We start from the raw sequence: 20,726 nt of genomic DNA on the forward strand, positions 1-20,726 counted from the left end.
AAAGAGATGGTGGCTGCCTGTCTGGGGTTGCAGAGATGCCCATGGGGCTCCACAAAATATGCATGTCCCAACAAATAAGCCGTACCATGTCTCCTCAGTACTAACAACTTCACTTTCCTGAGGAAGTACTTCTCTTGATGCCTTATATAACAAAGAGCTTCTAGAACAGTACACTGTAGTCTTACATGAATGAATTCATGGCCACAGCAAAATAAGACCAGGAATTGAAAGGCAGAGGACCACAACAGAGGTAACTGTGGGTTTTGTCCATTCGTTAGAAATATGGTCTAGTGTTTACCTCAGTCTTCAAAATTATGTCCCCATCACCATAAAAGTGACAACTATATGAAGGAAGGCATATGTTGACTAGGTAGATTTAGTCTTTCCATGATGTAAATACACAGTAACCTCTTGGAATTTGTGATTGGTTTGTGACATGATTCCCTATGGGCATCAAAACCCACTGATACTATGATCAAATCCTTTATATAATGGTATACGGCTTGCGTACAACCTGAGTCCTTCCTCCCATTTGCCATAAAATCACCTTTAGATTACTTATAAGCAGCTGCCACTATATTGTTAGGGAATCATTTTTAAGTATCTGGATGTTCAACACAGACACATTTTTACAAAACCATTTTCAGTCCATTGTTGGTTCAGCCGTGGATGCAAAGTCTGTGGCAACTTCCAAACATCATGCTTCATGGCAAATACCTGCAATTTCCAGTTTTCTTCTGCAAAGTAAATCATACTGCCTCAGTTAGAACCATAAGCTAACAACCCCTAGCAGAAAGGCCAAAGGAGGAGAATCACAACCAAGGAATTTCCAGACTCACAAAGACCAGGCCCGAAGTATGCCACACACCATGTGGATGGCCCCTTTCCCACTCTCTCAGGCCCAGCCACACTGAGGATCCTTCAGAAAGCCTTGAACGCCAGCCTTACTGCTCAACTCTGAGTCAACAAGGGCAGAAACTGTGTACTTTATTTCTGTTTTTCTACCATGATGACCAGCCCTGGAAAAAGTTCCCCAAAATACTAAAAAATACTAAAAAAAATCAAACATAGTTGTCAGGCAACAGATCCAGGAGAAAATATGAGAAATAACATGAAGATTGTGTGATTCTTTGCTTGGTTATTTCTATAAATGTATTTTACATATCACTGGGTATCTTTTAGATGACTATTCAACAAAATTCTTAGCCTCATTTGGATTCCTCGGGAAATTAATCAAGATATCAAGATAATGGGTTGATTTGGTCAGCTGAAGCAAAATGAGCCAGAGTTTGGCATTACTTCATACTTGTGGCTAGTTTCTCCCCACCCTTGCAGATAGTAACTATAACAGCTAGAATGGTTAATATATACAGGACAATTTACCCTAGACACACTTTGAGGCATCTCCCAAGATTATGCCATTAGATCATAAAATGAGTTTTTAGTCCAAGGCCATACTTTTTTTTTCTGTTTCGCTTTTGTTTTTGAGACAGGGTTTCTCTGTGTTACAGTCCTGGCTGTCCTGGAACTCGCTTTGTAGACCAGGCTGGCCTCGAACTCACTAAGATCTGCCTGTCTCTGCCTCCCAAGTACTGGGATTAAAGGCATAAGCCAACACCGCCCAGCCCAAGGCCATATTTTTAATTTATTTTAATAGCTTGCAATCTTGGAATGTTTATGTTGGGAATGTGTTATGTTCTATACCTGTTATTCTCTCTAGGTATTAGAACCAGAGCTCTGGAGAATATAAATTCTGCTTCCTCCAGATTTTTGGTACCTTGATGCTCAAAGTATCAACATCACCTGGGAGTTTGTTAGAGATGCTGGCTTTTAAAACAAATATACACATTCTTCTAAACAGCAGATGTACCATTAAATCTACTAACACTGTAGCTATCTTTCCTGTATATTTAGCTCTGGCGATGTAACAAAGTCACTGTGATGGTTAAAAATTGTCAATTTGACAAGATCTAGAATCACTCAGGAGACAAAATCCTAGGCATGTCCATTAGGGAGTTTCCCTCTGGTTCCTGACTTGCTATAATTTGACTAGTGGCCCCAGTCTCCCACTGCCATGATTTTCCACTACGATGGACTGGAATCTTTAGCTGTGAGCCAAAACAAATCCTTTCTTTCAGAAGATGCATTTGTCAGATCCTTCGCTACAACAACCAGAAAAGTAATACAGCCAGGCATAGCCTGGTCCGAGAACATAACCCTCCCGGGGGCCAAAGAGGCCCCAGGCCAGAAAAGGTTGGCAGAAGTCAGACAAATGCCTCAGGAAAGGGCTGTGAGGTAAAGAACAGGACGGATAAATGAGATCAAACAGCTGAACCCTTACACTGTAAAGAACTTTCAGTTTTCACCATTTTTGTTACATCTTTAGCAGAGAAACAATATACAAGGAGTGAGGCAAGCAGAATGGGTCATCTGAACAGCATCACCATCAAACCAGACCCCATAGAGAAAGAGACAACCTGGACGAGGCGTTTATAAATATGCACTTAAGTATATGTGTACACACACACAAATATAGTAGGGATTAGCAGGCTGTGCCTTCCACTCTTAGTCTCAAACTGTGATTTTCAGCAGCTTCAATACTGGCTACTTCAGCACCCCCAAGACTGCTACGCAAAACATGAGGTGTCTACTTACCATATAGGGCTCCCAGGGTTCTGACAGTTTCCCTGGGAATTCCAATGTGCAGGTACTGTATTAAGTGCTCTATATACATTAAACCCTGGATAATTTTTACCAGCTGGTAAACAGAGTGAATAATGAGTTTGTCCTATGGCAACCATGGGCTCAGAACCCAAGCCCATTAAGCATTCCAATGTCAGTACTCTCTTGTTTTATACCAAAAGATCTCTACCTCCCAAGTCTCATCATGGAAGCCACAATTCTGACAGAATGGGAGACACTGAGATCAAAGCCAGGGAGACTTACATTCCCTTCCTTGTCAAAGTCCGGTGGAAGTAACTTCACGAAGTTATCAGGGAACACTCCTCGTCTCCCATTGAGCTCTCCTTCCCACCAGCCTACATCGATGCAGTCCTAGAAACAGCAGAATGGAAAGTAAGAAATGGGGCAGAAAGGTGTGGCATCCCGATGCGAAAGAATAGAAGCTCTTTCCTTTTTTTCCCTTTGTGGTGCTGGGGATGGAAAACACAGACCTATATGCACTAGTATATGCTCTACTTTTCACCTACATGCCCAGCCCAAGTAACTCATTCCTTCAGGGGGCTAGCAATGTGACCATTTACTAATTTAGCATGGAGTTCAAAGTCAGAAGGAATAATAGATGCTACCCACAAGGACTCAAAACCTTTTTGGGATTTTAGATGCCCAATGTGGTTGTTTGAAAGAAAAAGTCCCCCAACGGGAGTGACACTATTAGGAGGTGTGGTCTTGTTGGAGTAGGTGTGGCCTTGTTAGAAGGAGTGCATCACTGTGGAGGTGGGTTTTGAGGTCTCATATATGCTCAAGCCACACCCAGTGTCTCAGACCACTTCCTGCTGCCTGCAGGTCAAGATGGAAGAACTCTCAGCTACTATTCCAGCACCATGTCTTCCTGCACGCCACATGCTTCAGACCATAATAATGGACTGGACCTCTGAAACAGTAAGCCAGCCCTAGCTAAATGTTTTCCCTTGTAATAGTTTTGGTGGTCATGGTGTCTCTGCACAACAATAGAAACCTTAACTAAGACACTAACAATCTAACTTGTTTGTTTTAGCTTCAAATTTTGTTTGGTTGTTTTTTTGAGACAGGATCTCATGTATCAGATTGGCCTTGAGCTATTGATCCTCCTCCTCCAACTCATGAGTGCCAGAATTTCAGGTGTGTATAACTCACCATGTCCAGTTTAAAGTCACCTTTTTATTTCCTTAAAAATGAGAGGATATGCATTTTTTATTTTAATTTTTCTGAAACAACAGTATTTTGTTAGTTGCAAAGGTGGCTTAGAAAATACCACATGCACAAATATCCTCTTTAATACAGTTAAAAAGGGTTTGTGACAGCTATCCAAGAAAAAGAAAAAAATCACATTTAACTTGAACCCATTAACACACCAGTCTCCTTCATCTTCTTTTGATATCAACAGGGCACAGCTGTCTCCAGGACCTAGCCACCATAACCAAGTCATTCATTTATATCTCCTTGAATAAATTCTATTCCATCCACCCATCGGAGCTTCTTTGACAGCGGTTTTGTGGCGGTGCAGAGGGCATTGAGCAAGATTTTCAAGAGCTGCACCTTTTCCAGGCTTCCACATTGAGATCCTCGGGCCTCAGAACCACTCATAGCCTATCCCCTTTTCAAATCATTGGCAGTAAACTCCTCTACGGCCCCTGAGTTCAGCACCACTTCTATGATCTAAACCAAGACTCAGCCTATGGCAGAGCTCCTCTATTCCAGTGCATGCACAATATAAACATCATTGTCAAGAGAGTGTGACACCCTTGAGTCAAATTAAGACTACAAATATCAAGCTGAAGCACAAACGAGGGAGCATTTTCCAGAAAGCACCGGCAACACAGAAGTTATAATCAAAGTAAGATGGTCAAGAGAGGGGATCATGCTCTGGGGGCTGGGAAGAGATCCCATAATCCTCTACAACAGGGACAGAGATGAGGACAGGAGGGTTCAAGCACCAGATACAGAGCCAGAGGGACATGGATTTGTGGTTCATTGGTGCCTTGCTAGCTCAGATGTTTCAGCAAGGTGAGCTACACATCATATTGTTTTACCTGTATGTCCCTCGGCCCTTAGCACAATCCCCTATATGATATGATAGATATGCACATTGATAAATACTCTAAGATCGTTCCTTCTCTCTCTCTCTCCCCCCCTTCTTTTCCCCTTTTTCCTTCCCCTTCATAATCCACCTAATAAATATCTAACTTTACTTTAGATAAAGTACTCTAACATCTTCAGAAAAAGACTCTAAGATCTGTAATCTCTTGCAGTCCAACATTTAGATTATGCAGACAATAGGGCCTAGCCCCACTGCAGGGGAAATCATCAGCATTCCCCCCACCGCCCGTGGTATTCGTAACAAGGGAAAACTTGCCCTTTAGAAGAGAAGGCAGATTTTGGAGATTAGTCTTTGGTTGCAATCTGAAAATTCTAGACCTAACCAACACATATACCAGAAGCACCAAGTTCATATTTACCCAGAGAAAAACAGGGTTCAAAAGACTTCCAACAAGAGAGACTGCTGACCTTTCTGGACAATTACAATAATTCCAGGTAAATAGTATGGTTATGACCCTTATTACATCACCCTCTAAACAGTCTAGCATCAATCCCAAAGAAGGGATGGTAGTGGCATAACTTAATGGCTTCTGAGGTTGTTATAAATGTCATCAATGGCATTAGAAAAACTCAGAAAGCACGCAAGGAGGTGAAATTTGTTTACCATGAATTGATCCGTAGAAATTAAGTTTTTCAATCTAGAAGATTCTGCCTCCAGGAATATTCCTGGAACATTCTCACCCCCATCCTCTCTTTGTGCATGTGTCCTTTTTAGCTTCAAAACCCAACATGAAATATACTTTTAGGCAGGAAAGGATGGTGAATGCCTTCTTTTCCCTAACACTCACCTGTGTTAATTCACACTTCGCCATACTCAATACAACAAATAGATCTATCTGTAAGTGCAAAAGCACTTTGAAGTTCTGTAGGTACTAAACATTAAACATGCAGTCTCATGGTACCTACTCCCTATGTCAATGGTTCTCAACTTTCTTAATGCTGCGACCCTGTTAATATAGTTCCTCATGTGACAACCAACCATAAAATTATTTTCACTCCTACATCATAACTATAATTTTGCTACTTCTATGAATCATAATGTAAACATCTGTGTTTTATGATGGTCTTAGGAATGTTCAACACCCAAGGGCATCACAACCCACAGGTCGAGAACTGATGCCCTAGGAGTTTAGAGATGGATGTAGAAGACAGACAAGGCAATAATCCATGGTGTACTTTTGGGTAATAGGTCTTAACCATATGGTCTGGTATGAAAAGAAGAAGGAATCATTATTGGCTTTTCAAATCATCTAAAATCTTCATCTGTGAGAAGGGTTTGCTTTTGGAAGGACTGGGCTTCCCTTCTCATCCATTTGAACTCATCTTGATACCAAATCATTTCCATCAAAGACATGCAAATATTGTTTTAGTGCTACATTTCTTTCAAACTTTCTAAATGGTGCAAAACAATTTTTCATCTTAGCTTTAATCAAACAGTAGCCCAACAACAATTTTATTTCTTGCAAGAATGATTTCAATATGCCAAGAGCCTGTTCAGCATCACTTGAGAACTCAAGCATCTCTACGTGGAGAAAGCAGTGCATCACGACCACATGTTTATCATGTCTCCCATCAGCAATAACTGGCTTTAGTCTCAACTCCGCTCCTTAAGGAAAACACTAGCACATAATTATCATGTAATACAAAACAAGAGCAGGAGAGGGCAAAGGACAGACACAGTATGTCTATTGTTCTCATGAGCATAAGAATAAACACAAGATCCATGGACAAGATAAACAGAGACACAAAAGAAAACAGCCTGGGTGGCTGGGAACTAGGAAGAGTCAAGCGGGGAGGCCACTGCAGAACAGAGACCAGGCACAAGGTGGGATTTGCAGGCTGAGTTAGAGATTTAGAGACAACCAAAGCATTTTCCTCTAGCAATGAAACTAACTTATGAGAAACGGGGGGGGGGGGGGAGAGATGGCCAAGTGATAAATGAAAGAAAGTCCTTTACACCAAAGCAGACAAAAGAATTATGTTTTTGCTGGGCAGTGGTGGCGCACACCTTTAATCCCATCACTCAGGAGGCAAAGGCAGGCAGATCTCTGTGAGTTTATAGCGAATTCTTATTTGAGGACCTAAAATGTACAGGATAGGAGAGTGGTTTGGGAATAAGAGAAAATCATCATGTTCTCATGGGATTCCTCAACCTCAGAGCCTCATGGAAGAAGCAGATACAGTGAACCCAAACATCAAAGAGCCACTGTCCTAGAGGTTTTGGCTGGATTTGAAAATAACTAAGAGCAGCTGGGAAGTCTGGGAAAAGAAAGGGGTGAAAAGCGAGGCCATGAGAAAGTTAACGGCCAGATCACTGGGCATGAAGAAAGGGGAGCAATAGAGCAGGGAACTGGGATCACAGCAGAGATCATCTAAGAACTGGAGCCGAGTGTACAGATCAGCTATCTGCTGCAGAACCCGAGGTCTGAGGCAAAGTGATACCTCATAGTGACAGGGATAGAATGGAGGGATGGGTAGTCAATGCCTTGTAAGTCCAATACACCATCAGGGTGAAAGTGGATATGTCCTTAAAGAAAGAACCTAGCGAAGGTAGGACTATAAGGTAATAGCTGACCATTGAGGAAAGAGGCAATGTGGCCAAAATACTGTAATTTATTTCCAAACCCAAGGCACATTTATACAATGGAGTATTACTCGGCTGTCAAAAAATAACATCATGAAATTTGCAGGCAAATGGATGGAACTAGAAAAGATCATCCTGAATGAAGTAATCCAGACCCAGAAAGACAAACATGGTGTGTACTCACTCATAAGTGGATATTAGCTGTTACATAAAGGATAATCATGAAACAATCCACAGAACCAGAGAGGTCAGGTAACAAAGGAGGGTTTAAAGAAGGACACTTGTATCTCCCTGGGAAGGGGAAATAGAAGAGATTTTGCAGGTGGACTGGGAGTGGGTAGGGATGGGAACCGGAGGGATCAGGTGGGAGGGATATGGAGGGAGAGAGTACTGAGAGAGAAAACTGGCTTTGGGGGGGCATCTTGGGGGTGGTGTGTAAAACTAGTGCAGTGAAAACTCCCTAGACTCGATGAGGGTGACCCTAGTGAAGACTCCTAGTAATGGGGGACGCAGAGCCCGAACTGGCCATCTTCTGTAACCAGACGAGTGGTGGGATTGGGACACCAGCCCAGCCATAAAACCTTGAACTACAATTTGTCCTGCCTATAAGATATGCTGGGTAATGGTGGTGCAGAACTTGTGGGAGTGGCCAAGTAGTGACTGGTCTGACTTGCGGCCCACACCAGGAGAGGGAGCCCATGACACTGCCTGGATGGCCAGGAACCAAGGCTGGACAGCCCGGAGACCTAGGGTAGAACCTAACATGACTGGCCAAAAAGAAAAAAAAAGTCAATGAAATTATTCTTAATGCTATTTTGTTATAGTCATAGACTGGAGTCTAACCCAATCATCATTGGAGAGGCTTCCTTCAGCAACTGATGGGAACAGAAGCAGAAACCCACAAGCAAACAAACATTAGGCAGAGTTCAGGAAACTGAGGAAGAGGGGCAAGGAAGGATTGTAGGAGTCAAATGGGCCGAGGATACCATGAAAACACAGCCACATAATCAACCAAGCAGGGCTCATACGGGTTCACAGAGACTACTGTGACATCACAGAGCCTGTATGAGTCTGAGCTTGGTCCTCTGCACGCTATGGATGTGTACCTTGGTGTTCTGTGTGACTCCTACCAGTGGGAGTGGAGGGTGTCTCTGACTCTTTGCCTGATCTTGGGAACTTCTTCCTTCTACTGCGTCACCTGGTCCAACCTTAATAGGTGGTGAGGCACCTTGGCTTATTGTACATTGTTATGTTGTGTTCAGTTGATATCCTTGGGAGGCCTGCTCTTTTCTGAAGGGAAAGAAGGAAGAGTGGATCTGGGGGAGGGGGGAAGTATGTGTGGGGAAACTGGGAGGAGTGAGTGGAGGGAGGGGAAACTCCGATCAGGATATAATATAAGAGAGAATAAATTTAAAAATTAATGAAAACAGGCATAGACCAAGATGACAGTCACTCTGGGGGGCTTTGGGGTTTTAATAAAAAGAGAAAGGGCAGATAGGCATGTAAGGAGATGGCCTGGGAACGAGGCAGATGGTAGAAGTGAAATACAGAACAGCATCACTTAAGTGTGACCTACATGCAGGCCAGCATAGCCACGAATGCAGCCCAATGCATTTGTATATAAGGACACTGTGTCACCGTATCAGAAGGTTGGACACACAGAATAGGTGAACGCTTTCGGGGAAAGATGGCATTTAATAATAAGCTCTACCTGGCATCACAGAAGGGCAAGGAGAGCTGATGCCTTATGAAGAGAATGAAAAAAATTATATTTCTGGCAAAGAATGTTCACTCTTCCATGATCAAGCCCTCAACAAAATGGCACAAATGGTTTGTCTATGGCTCACAGCTAGGCAGATTATCAGAGTAAAATAGGATATGCCCCTTGATGAAACTCAAATGCTGACTTTTCTTACAAAAGTGACGGAATTGAGTCTTGGGGATGTTACAGCCAGTGCTACTGTGCTCTGGGTTAGTCACATATCACAAATAAGGGAGAACATGCTAGCACATGTGTTTGTCATTCCATATTTTGTCTGATGTATTCTTAAAATAAATTTAAATGAAAATAGAATTCTACAACTTTCCCCTCTTCAGCCCCTCTCAGGTATTCTTAATGGAACAAGAGAGAAGAAGAGAGCAAATGAGCCGCACGGTACAGAGAGAACTCTCTAGATCTGTTGGTTGGTACGTAAGAAGATCTCCGTAAAGAGCAGTATACTGGCGATTGTTATAGTCATTACTGGGATTGTATGGACTGGCCTAAATAGCTAAGGCATAATATGGTCATAACACATCTTGAGATAAGGTCTCATGTGGTCCAGGTTAGACTCAAACTCATTATGTATCTGAGGATGCCCTCTTGATCCTCCTGCTTCTGCCTCCCAAGTACGGGGATTATGGGTTTGCACTATACCACCTGATTCATGGGATACTGGGGATTGAATCCATAACTCTGGGCATGGTAGGTAAGTCCTCTACCACCTGAGCTGAAATCTCAGCCCAAGGACTCTTCTTAAACAAACTCTCGTGCAATTATCTTGTGAAGCCCGGGCCCTCACATCATTTCTGAGCACTGATAGGCCACTTTTACTCCCCTCTTTCCAGCATGAGCCAATTCAAGACCCTGGCAAGAGCTTATTCTTGGAAAGGGGCCAAAGGGAGGCAAGCCAAGGCCCTAGGGTGTGTCTGAAGAAGGAGGCTATCCCCAGACTTTAATACTATGCCTCGGTTTGTTCAGCCCTGCCAGCACAGCCCCAGGGAGCCTGGCTGAAGTAATTTAGTGCTCCACACAGCTATTGTGCCAGGGACCAGCTGAGAGTAACGGAGACAACCTGTTGTCATAGTGAGCTCCATCTGACAGGAAGCAACAATGAGACTTGATAGCTCTACCTTGGGCTTGTCACTTCAAACATTGACAAAAGACAAATTTACAACCTGGCTCGTAAATTGATTGAGGGAATATACCATGATCTCATCTTTAGCTCTTTTTGTCTAGAGTGCAAATGAATCTATTGGAATTTGGCTCTCAAATCTGGCTGCACATTAAAATTATTTGAGAATTTAAGTGCCCAAGGCCTCGACCAAACCCCTCATCAATTAAATCACAACTGGAATAGGAAAATATAAGACATTTGTGTTTTTTAAAAAAGCTCCTGGGGAATTTCAAAGGCAAGCTGAGAAGTATCCTTCTTGCTTAGGGATTAAAAAAAATGTCAATTCACATTTTAAAATGATGGGGTGAGTCTGTACTCATTGCCTCTGAGAGCTCCCCAGGCCGCGGGACTGCTGCTGCTCTGGGACGCACTTCCAGGTCTCAGCATGGGCAAACTGTTTTTAAAGCAAGGATCTGTCTTCACACTGCAGCCACCAAGACCACAATAGAGGGTATGACATATACTGACTCTGGCTAAACGGATAAACAACTGGATGGGGGAAACTTGTTATGCTGGTTTCTTCTGCCCTCTTAATTGTCATTTTGTTAAAATTTAAGTTCTTATGTTTTGAGAATTTCATACATGAGAACTGTATTTATACCATTCTGACTCTTGTCTCTCCCTCCAACTTCTCTTGTGCCCCCACTCCCTAACTCATGACCTTTTCTTTTGAAGTTATTGTTGCTGAATATGTATGTGTGCATATATACACCTACACAGCTTATTAGTGTGTGTACAATACATCCCTATACCCAAGGCTCAAGGAACATTGCAAAAGAGTAATCAGAAAGACTGTCAGAGCCAGAGGTCATGCCTGCTGTGAGCTGGCGCATTTTTGATAGAACAAGGGAAGTTGTACCCATAAAATTTCAACAATATGATATGATTGTCTAAGCAACACCTGCACAATAATAACACCAATTAACATGCCTATGTTGATGGGAGAAATTTTACAAGGCCCATTCCTAGATGAAGAGTCACAGGCAATGGCTGCCAAGGGCAGGGACATCAGTTTTCTCTAAGAATAAGTCCCCTGATAGATTATCAAATCCCAAGTGGTCAGCCCTAAACACATGCACACTTCTATTTTCAAACAGCAAAAGTGAGAGCAAGTTAAATAGGAATAGGGTAAGTCCATTAACTAAGCTTCACATATGCTTAAATTTAAATTATCTGCAGCTACAGGAAAAACTCAAAAGCGCCTTCAAAAGATGGGACCACATTTCCTCAGGAATCAAATGTCTTGATGGAGTACAGAGGGAAGCATGCAGCTTAGGAAATCATTTGTCAATCCCCAAAATGCAAAGGTAAGAATGGATCCACCGGGGCTGGAGAGATGGCTCAGCGGTTAAGAGCATTGCTTGCTCTTCCAAAGGTCCTGAGTTCAATTCCCAGCAACCACAAGGTGGCTTACAACCATCTGAAATGAAATCTGATGCCCTCTTCTGGCCTGCAGGCAGACACACAGACAGAATATTGTATACATAATAAATAAATAAATATTTTAAAAAAATAAATAAATAAAAGTTATTTCTTTAAAAAAAAAAAAAAGAATGGATCCACCAACACGCCCAAGTCAAAGAGACGACTGACTCTATTCAAGCCTTCTAGTGGCCAGCTAGCTCCCTAGCACTGATTTTCTACAAATAACCCAGCAAGGCTGCTTTAGTGGGCATCTCAGGTGGCTGGGTATGATGGAGGAGGAGAAACACTGTTGACCAATTTCAATGCGGCTGGCAAGTGGGCCTTGGAGTGCCCTGAGGAGAGCCCCACACGCTCAGCATTCATGCACAATAAAGAATTACTGTCTAATATTTACTCACGAGTGTCTTCCGCATGGTGCTGGGGAGAGGGCTGCAGAAAAGCTCAGGGAAAACTCAAGCCCGGAGCAACTCGGCTCTGCTTCCACCTGTTAACCTCTTCCCAAGAGATGCACTTATGCTGGGTGGCTGAGACTGTTGCCCAAAATTCCCTGAGCCCGGAAGTCAGTTCCTAAAGCAGGCCCATTGGCAGCATGGTTCATGAGGTGGCAAGGAGAAAAGAGAACTATATGCTACCCCCGTGGCAGAAGAAATGCCTGCAGACCAGAGTTAATTGGGGAGGGGGACCCAGAGACACAAGAAACAGCCCTATCCACGAAAATGGTGCAAGTCCACTCAAGAAAATGCCACATTCAAACAGCAACATGTGAAAGGTTAAAGAAGCCGGTTAAAGAAGCCATTCACTCCTCTGTGGTTCTAGGAAGCCCATCCACTTCTAAAAACTCCTGGCCTTCTTATTAAGCAATAAGTTATATACTTTTCTGTACTAATGACCTTTTTTTTCATTTTACAGATTGCATAACTAAATGAATAGCAAATCAAAATCAGGATGCACATTAGCACGTGCTGATGTCTGAAAGCTGTACTTAGAAATGCTGCCACATCTTTTTCAAGCTACCCAAACTGACGCCGCTTCTTCCACATGGTGAGTTATTTATGCTCACGGACTCTCAAAAGAGCCTGGCTTTTCTTACCTCCCTGGAGAGAGTGCTGACTTTTGTTACGGTGGGACACTTACTTACTGATCAGCCTGACCAGCCAAAGCTTGGTTTTGGAGTTTTGTTAGAATAAGCATAGGGTAGTACTACGTCAGGATAGTCTTGGTTCTCACCTGGATGCCAGAGGTGTTCAGCGGCCCTCATTTTTTTTTTTTTTTTGCCATGCATGACCAGAACTGTGATATCTCCCAGCACTGGTGAGCTCTGGGATGTCTACTCTGCTCATAGCCCTCCAAGTCCTTGCTTCCTGTACAGTCAAAAGAATGAGGGCTTGGGTGTGGTGATACCTAGTAAAATATTTGGCCAAGACCCAAAGGGAGCCTCCCACAGATTTCTGCAACTCCTATGTCTCACCTCTCTACATTTCTGCACTTGGCAAATCTGAGCCTTCTCTGCAGCCTGCATTCCATTTTCTGTTTCCTCTGTCCCACCAAGAGTTCTTTGGGCACTGCCCCATGCTGTCAGTTATAAAACACCCCAGGCAAAAAAGTCACTTTAATGCTTCCCTTCCCTTCTCTCTAAGACCATGCCCTTCTGTCATGTACTGCCCAATGCCTCTACAGAGCTTCTCTGTATTTTGTTAAACTTCAGAGTTCCCTACAGTAAGGGGGTAGGCCCATCTAACACCCTTTGCTCTGCTGTTGATACCACCAGAAGTTATATTCTCTTAAAAAAAATCTGACTCTTTTGTTGGAGTGAATTAGCTGTATTCAAGGTATAACTGAACTTTAAGCTTTATCCTTTTGAATCAGAGCTGTTTCAAGGTCGGATTCCCAAAAGGATTATTTGAAATGAAGATACATACAGAGAGTCTAACTATTCTAGACTTTCCTCTCCTGCTTTCTAACAAGGGTGAAGTATTCTCTAAGCTAAAATGAGCCTCCATTACACATTTTTATATAAGAAAATAAATGTGCCCCTCAACTTTTTCCTGGTCATGCGCACATACAAAACGATACTGTTTTTGTAACACAGTACTGGAGGCTAAAGGTTGTTGGAGGCCATCATCTGGGGCTGGAGGAAGGAAACTTCCAACCACCCAGAGCCCTTGAATATATCCTGGCAGGCTAAGCTGACCACCTTCCTCACACTCTGAAGCCAGTTGGCAGTACCTGGTTGGGAAATGCTAAAGACGTTAACCACTGAGTCCAGGAGTCCTAAGAGAAGACAAGAGGCCCAGCCTTTCGAGTCTTAGTCCCCATAGAGCAGAGCTTCTCAATCTTCCTAATGCTGTGACCCCTTAATACAGTTCCTCATGGTATGGTGATCCTCAGCCATAACATTACTTTTGTTCCTACTTCGTAATTGCAACTTTGCTACTGTTAGGAATCATAATGTAAATGTCTGTGTTTTCCAATGGTCTTAGGTGACCCCTGTGAAATGGTCATCTGGCTCCAAAGGTGGCTTGGCTGTCAGTACAGTTGGAATGTATAGCTTGGCTGTATAGTTGGAATATAACTGAGTGAAATATGGACATAGCTGCTTCTAGGTATGGCTAATGGGAAGGGTTTATTACAAAGATGAGGGAGAAAATGGCCAGAGGCATCTGGAAGGGTCCAGACTGAACATGGTCAGCAGACGGGACAGGGCAATCCATGGTGAGTGGAGCGAGAGAGGAAGAGAAGGGGAAAATGGCTGAGTTCCATAGGGATCAGAAGTTGGGGAAAGGTAATGGAAGCCTAGCCCCTGAGCTAAAGAGGTTAGGGTACAGGGTTGGGTGAGAATTGCTGGGAGGAGCCACAAGTACTGAGTGAGACTTGTCCCAGGTTTCTTTGTTACCAGACAGTAACGAATATATCATAATTGTTTTTTTTTACTTCATCTGATGAACACATAATCAATCTTAAGTATTCTAAAAATGTCTATGTTTTAGTCTTTCTTATAAAAAACAGACTAAAATACCTTCTCCATCCACAATCAACTTCAAAAGTCAATGCTCACGTGGAAACAATACAATGCAGACAGGTCTTTCCCATATCCTTGTAATCGGACTTGAAGCATGGAGAACAATAGAAACTGTGCATGATGGCATGTGGGCAAGTCATTTAGAAAATTAAAATCCTTTAGGGGACACTTTCACATTGCTTTCTACCCATTTAAACATAATCCAATACTTGAACTTATGTAATTGAAAGTCTCCAAAACAACTCTTTATTTCCCATTTGCTGGGTAATCTACATTGAGTTGACCGCGTCACGTAAATATTTAAAGCTCCTTCCAATGGTACCTTTGCTTCAGCCACAACACAAGGCTAAGCGCAGTTTATTTCTCAAGGACGTGGATCCTGGTGCTGAGCTTTCATTTTTACTTAGAGAAATGCATGGCCTCTGCATGTCTTCCTTCCATTAAAAGGACGGCGGACGTGGCAGAAAATCATTTTGCCACATTGATAAGACAGTGCTATTCCGAGAGCACCTTTCCTTGCGTTTCGAGAGATTTTCTTAGCTGTTCTACCACCTCAAGGACATGGAAAGAAACACTAAATCGGAAAGAAGTGTTGATACTCATACAGACAAGGACTGGGAAGGAACAGGAGAAAGGGCACAGGCACGCTCATTCTGAAGGGCAAGAAGCACCAAGACAGCTGCAGCAGCCAGTAGGAAATTGCTGCCTTCTGCTGTCATTCTCCGTTGGGACCAACCTACATTACTTTCAAGAAGATTTTCTTTTTCTATTTGGAAAGCTTATTTGCTGGACTGAAAAATTGTGTGCAGTCTTTTAATCTACATTTAGTTGATTTAGCCTTTAGGCCAGTGTGGTGAGCCCTCTGCTGGGCCTACCTTAGACCGGAGGAGTATGGCAGCATCTACCCAGCATGGGGGAGAAAGTGCACAGGAGCAGGAGCAATGTAAGAGACCCATGACTTTATATTACCAGGAAATTTCAGGAACATGCAAAATAAAACCAAGGTCTTGAAACTTATGTAATTTATCCTGGGCAGCAACTAGGTGAGCATTGTGACTCTGATGTCTCTGGAGGAAAATCAGAGCCACAAACAATATTTACTTAACAATGTCTGGGAAAAACTAACGTGTTCAATTTTGCTGAAATCCAGTTTATCTGTGTTTTGTTTGTGTAGACTATTTAACAACTCTTCTACACTTCCATGAATAACCATGTTTTGCATTTTACATGTAGGTTTAGGCCTATTTTGAGTTAATTTTTGCATAGCATATTAGGTTTAGATTAAAGTTTATGTTTTGCTCATGCCAAGACCATTATTTGAAAAGATTTAAACGAATGTGGTGTGTGTGTGCATTCACGCGCGCGCGCGTGTGCGCGCACACACACACACATGCACACGCACACACACATGCGCGCGCACAGCATACCACTACACAAATGTGGCAGTCAGAGGACTACTCATAGGAGCTGGTTCTCTCCTTCCAATGTGGGTCCCAGGGATCAAACTTAGGCTGTGAGACTTGGAGGCAGGTGCCTTTCCCCACTGAGCCACCTTTCCAGCCCAAGATTTTAACTCTTCAAAGTGTCCTTGCATTTCTATTGAAAATTAATTGGTTGGATTTTCTTTTTGTCCAGTTTTTCAAGACAGGGTTTCTCTGAATAGCCCTGGCTGTCCTGGAACTTGCTCTGTAGACGGGGCTGGCCTTGAACTCACAGAGATCTGCCTGCCTCTACCTCCTCAGTGCTGGGATTAAAGGTACGAGCCATCATGACCCAGCCAACTGGCTGGATTTTCATAGGTCTACTTCCAGATACTCTGTTTCAGAAGTCATTAAAGTACAGCCTATGGGTCAAAAGCTAAGAATAGTTTTTACATTTTTAAATGATTTTTAAAAGAAAAATAAATTTTCAATGAATATGAAAATTACATGGTATTCAAATTTAAATGTCCATAAAGCTTTATTGGAACTCAACCAAACACACTCATTTACCTCTGTGACTGCTTTCCCTCCACAATGTCAGAGTAGCACATGCTGAAGAGACTGCATGGCCCACAAAGCCTAAAAATACTCGATTATGGCCCTTTATAGAAGTTTGCCAAGCCCTTGTCTAGGACAGGAGGATCCTTGTAAGAATCCATGCAGAATCCCGGGGGCTCTCTAAATGCCAATAGAAGAAATACCAAAAGTGTGGAAGCTTTAAATAGAACCTCTGAAAGCCCCAAGGAAGGCAGAAAAGGAAGGCATTTAATCGCCAGCTATTCTCTCCACCTAGGGCTCCAAGCAGAAAAGCCTTAAGCAAAACTCTCCTTAAAATGATACATTTTACTTCACTATACAGTTAACTATAAAATGAGGAAATTGTGAGTTCTAAAATATATTTATTTTAATGACTTTTACTTAAATATCTCCATGAGTCATAAACTAAGAAGAAATATTTGTAATACAAAAATGACAGGTTAATGGCATGCATATAGAGTATTTTCTAAAAATCAATTGGAAAATGATGTACAAAGATTTCAAACTCGGCAATAATTTTTAGAGTGCAAATTAGCAGAGGTTAAAAGATATTAGCAGAGAACAAAAAGAATGGTAATATCCAGGGATGACAAGGATTGGGAGACATTTGCACACACTCCTGTGGGGAGACTAAATTAGCACCATCTTTCAGAACATCACTTAAATGCCCTCAAAATACACTGATGCAGCATTACATTTAGCAATTTATCATCAGGAAATAATAGCTTCTAACATTTACCCAGCAGTTACTATTGGCCAGGTTTTCTAAGTGCTTTGCCTATTGTGTTAGTCTGTCTTGTACTGCTGTAATAGAATGTCTGACACTGGAGAAATTACAAAGAACAGATTTAGTTCTTACAGGCAAAAAAGGGGAGACCAAAGGCTGAAGGGCCTGCATCTTGCATCATTATCAGAAGATGGAAAGGCAAGAAAGCATGGGCAAAAGAAAGGGAGGGGAGCCTGAACTCACCCTTCTATCAGGATGAGTTGACTCTGGCAATCATGAAACCATTCCCACAATAACAGCATTAGCATAAGCCCAAGACAGGGTCCTCCCGCCCCAATCACATCTTTAAAGTCCTATCTCTCGACTGTTGCAGTGGAAACTAAGTTTTTAAACACACAGACTTTGAGGGATATATTCAAACCACAATACCTGCTTTAATTTATTTGCTCTTTGCAACACCAGGAGGTAGGTGCTATTATTGTCCATGATTCACAGATATAGAAACTGAGGCAAGGAGGGATGAATAGTATCTAGAACATGGTAGGGGTAAGTCCAGCAAAATGGCTTAGTGGGCACAGTGTGTAAAGAACTCGCTGCAACATTTGATGACCTAGGTATGATTCCTGGAACCCGCGTGGTAGAAGGAAAGAACTGACTCCTTCAAGTTGTCCTCTGACCTCCACACTCAAATTGAGGCAGACTCATGCCCCTGTATACAAATAATAAATAAATGTAATTTTAAAATTTAAAAAATGATGAGAATAATTGCAGCCTGGGCTAGAGAGATGGCTAGGTAGTTAAGAGTGCTTCCGACTCTTTTGGAGGACGGGAGTTCAGTTCCCAGCACCAAATCAAGCAGCTCACAAGTACCTGTAACTCCAGCTCTAGAGCCTTGAGCACCCTTTTCTGCTCTCTGTGGGTGAGCACATGTGGGCATGCACACACACATACACACACACGCACGCACGCATGCACACACACGCCCCACTCACATAAACATATATATATATTTCTAATTTCTAAAGAAATTTAAAAACAGAAATAGAAACCAAAAGCCGTGTTTCAGGATGATGTTGCAAGGATTACTGATGCCCTGCAATTTAAGAGTAGCACTTTGGAGTATGACAATCAGATTGAATAAATTATCAGAGGGTACCTTTAGATACTTTCATCTAATTAGTAAAGGCATATGAACCTGAGAGTTTGTACCATCCACAACTCATCTACCATCATACAAAAGAAGGAACCATCTTAAGAGTTACCCTAATTTTGGGTGGCACTGTTTCTTGGCTATTAGTAAACCAAAAGGAAGACCTCTCCATCCCCAAGCCTTACATTTTCATCTCATTTAAAATCTTGCATCTGAGAGGGCAAGAAGGCACAGCGAGGAAGAGTTTCTACCAATGCAATTAGGGAATAGTGATTCTTCTTATCCAGCATAGCATCCTACCCATTTAGAAGAGGAAAACAGCAACAAGCAATATTCCTTTGGGTTTCCAATGCTCTGAGGGATACATACATTGTGACTTGTGCCTCAAACAAGGGCATACATACTCTAACATGATGGGCCATATGTAAAAAAACAATTCTATAATATAAATGAATCATTTGCTGGACACTGACAGTTTTCAAATATGTGCAAACCCAGATGATCCCAGACCTGTGCTTAGCTTTCTTATTTGCTCATAAAACATGTCCTTCTAATGGGGTTGTCAGCATGTCATCATCTTCAGGGTGACACCTGCTAATTTACTTCTCACCCGTGGAACCTCCTTTAATCCTAACATTTTAGCTCTGCTAAAAGCTTCAGCAATTCTAAGAGACAGGGTCAGGGCCAGCAATCTATTTAGTTGAGTGGCTTTTTTTTTCATATCAAGCTAAGGATCTTTCCCTGAGATACCCAAGTATTTGTGGAAGCAAACTTGTAGGAAGCAAGCAGGCCTGAAAACATATTTCCTGTACATACACATTTCAGTTAACTAATGAGTTAATGAATAAGGGTGGAGGGAGGAAAACCAGGCATTTAAACCTTAGAACATGTCATCATTGAAGGACTTAGAAAGGAGATCAAGTCTTTAGTCTTCAGTCTCTAGTCTTTCTTTGTTGTAACAGTAACAGCAACAGGGAGCTAAGCAATCCCCAGACCTAGAAGAAAAGATACCACCCAAATACACTCCACATGAGAAGAAAGCAGAAGACAGCAAATGGAAGGTGTGCTTCACACACAGAAATAATTGACATTAGGGACTGGGGATGTGGCACAGTTATTAGAGTGCTTGCCTAGCATCCACAAGGCCCTGGGTTGCATCCCCAGTTCCATGGAAACCAAGTGTGGTGTTTCATGTTTGTAATTCCAGCACTTAGGAGGTAGTAGCAGGGGCAACAAGGGCAACTTTGTTTATTTAATGAGTTTGATGTCAGCCTAGGCTATTTAAGGCCCTCTCTCTAAAAAACTGATAACTCATATCTAGCACTGGACTTTTTATTTGTTACCTCTGGTATCTAGTAAGGACATTGCTATACTGCTATAGGGTAACTCAATTCTATCTGTCTCTGTCTCTCTGTGTGTGCTTTAGAAGTTTCTACAGTAATAGGTGTGTGTGTGTGTGTGTGTGTGTGTGTGTGTGTGTGTATTCTAGAAGTTTTATATTCTATCTTAAACCTGTCAGAATGTGGGGTAAGGGGAACACTCCTGCATTGCTAATGGGAATGAAGATCTGTATAGTTGCTTTGGAAATCAGTATGGCAATTTCTCAGAAAATTAGGAAACAACCTACCTCAAGATCCAGCAATACTACTTTTGGGTATATACCCAAAGGATGTTCAATCATACAACAAGGAAATGTGCTCAACTATGTTCATAGCAGCATTGTTTGTCATAGCCAGAACCTGGAAACAACCTAAATGCCCTTCTACTGGAGAATGGATAAGGAAAATGTGATACATTTATATAATGGACTACTCACTACACATTGGTAAAAAAAAAATGACATCTTGAAATTTGCAGGCAAATTGATGAATCTAGAAAAAAATCATACTGAGTGAGGTAACCCAGACCCAGAAAGGTAAATATAATATGTACTCACTCATAAGTAACTTTTAGACATAAAGCAAAGAAAAACCAGCCTACAATCCACAACCCCTGAAAACCTAGACAACGAAGAGGACCCTAAGAGAGACATACATGGATTTAATGGAC

The 20,726-nt window shown here is 42.2% G+C and overlaps 1 protein-coding gene across 14 annotated transcripts in view; it reads right to left on the bottom strand.

Annotated features, from left to right (window-relative positions):
- Nucleotides 1-20,726, bottom strand: part of Sh3kbp1 (SH3 domain containing kinase binding protein 1) — a 337,525-nt gene that overhangs the window by 65,541 nt on the left and 251,258 nt on the right. For all 14 annotated transcript variants that reach the window (XM_085684713.2, XM_085684711.2, XM_085684710.2 and 11 more), the window contains one exon: nt 2,947-3,054. In XM_085684713.2, the coding sequence (XP_085540839.1) occupies nt 2,947-3,054 (108 nt within the window). The remainder of the gene's footprint in view (nt 1-2,946; nt 3,055-20,726) is intronic.

Source organism: Myodes glareolus, chromosome X (assembly GCF_982192425.1).
Source record: "Myodes glareolus chromosome X, mMyoGla1.1, whole genome shotgun sequence".
Lineage (NCBI taxonomy): Eukaryota > Metazoa > Chordata > Mammalia > Rodentia > Cricetidae > Myodes > Myodes glareolus.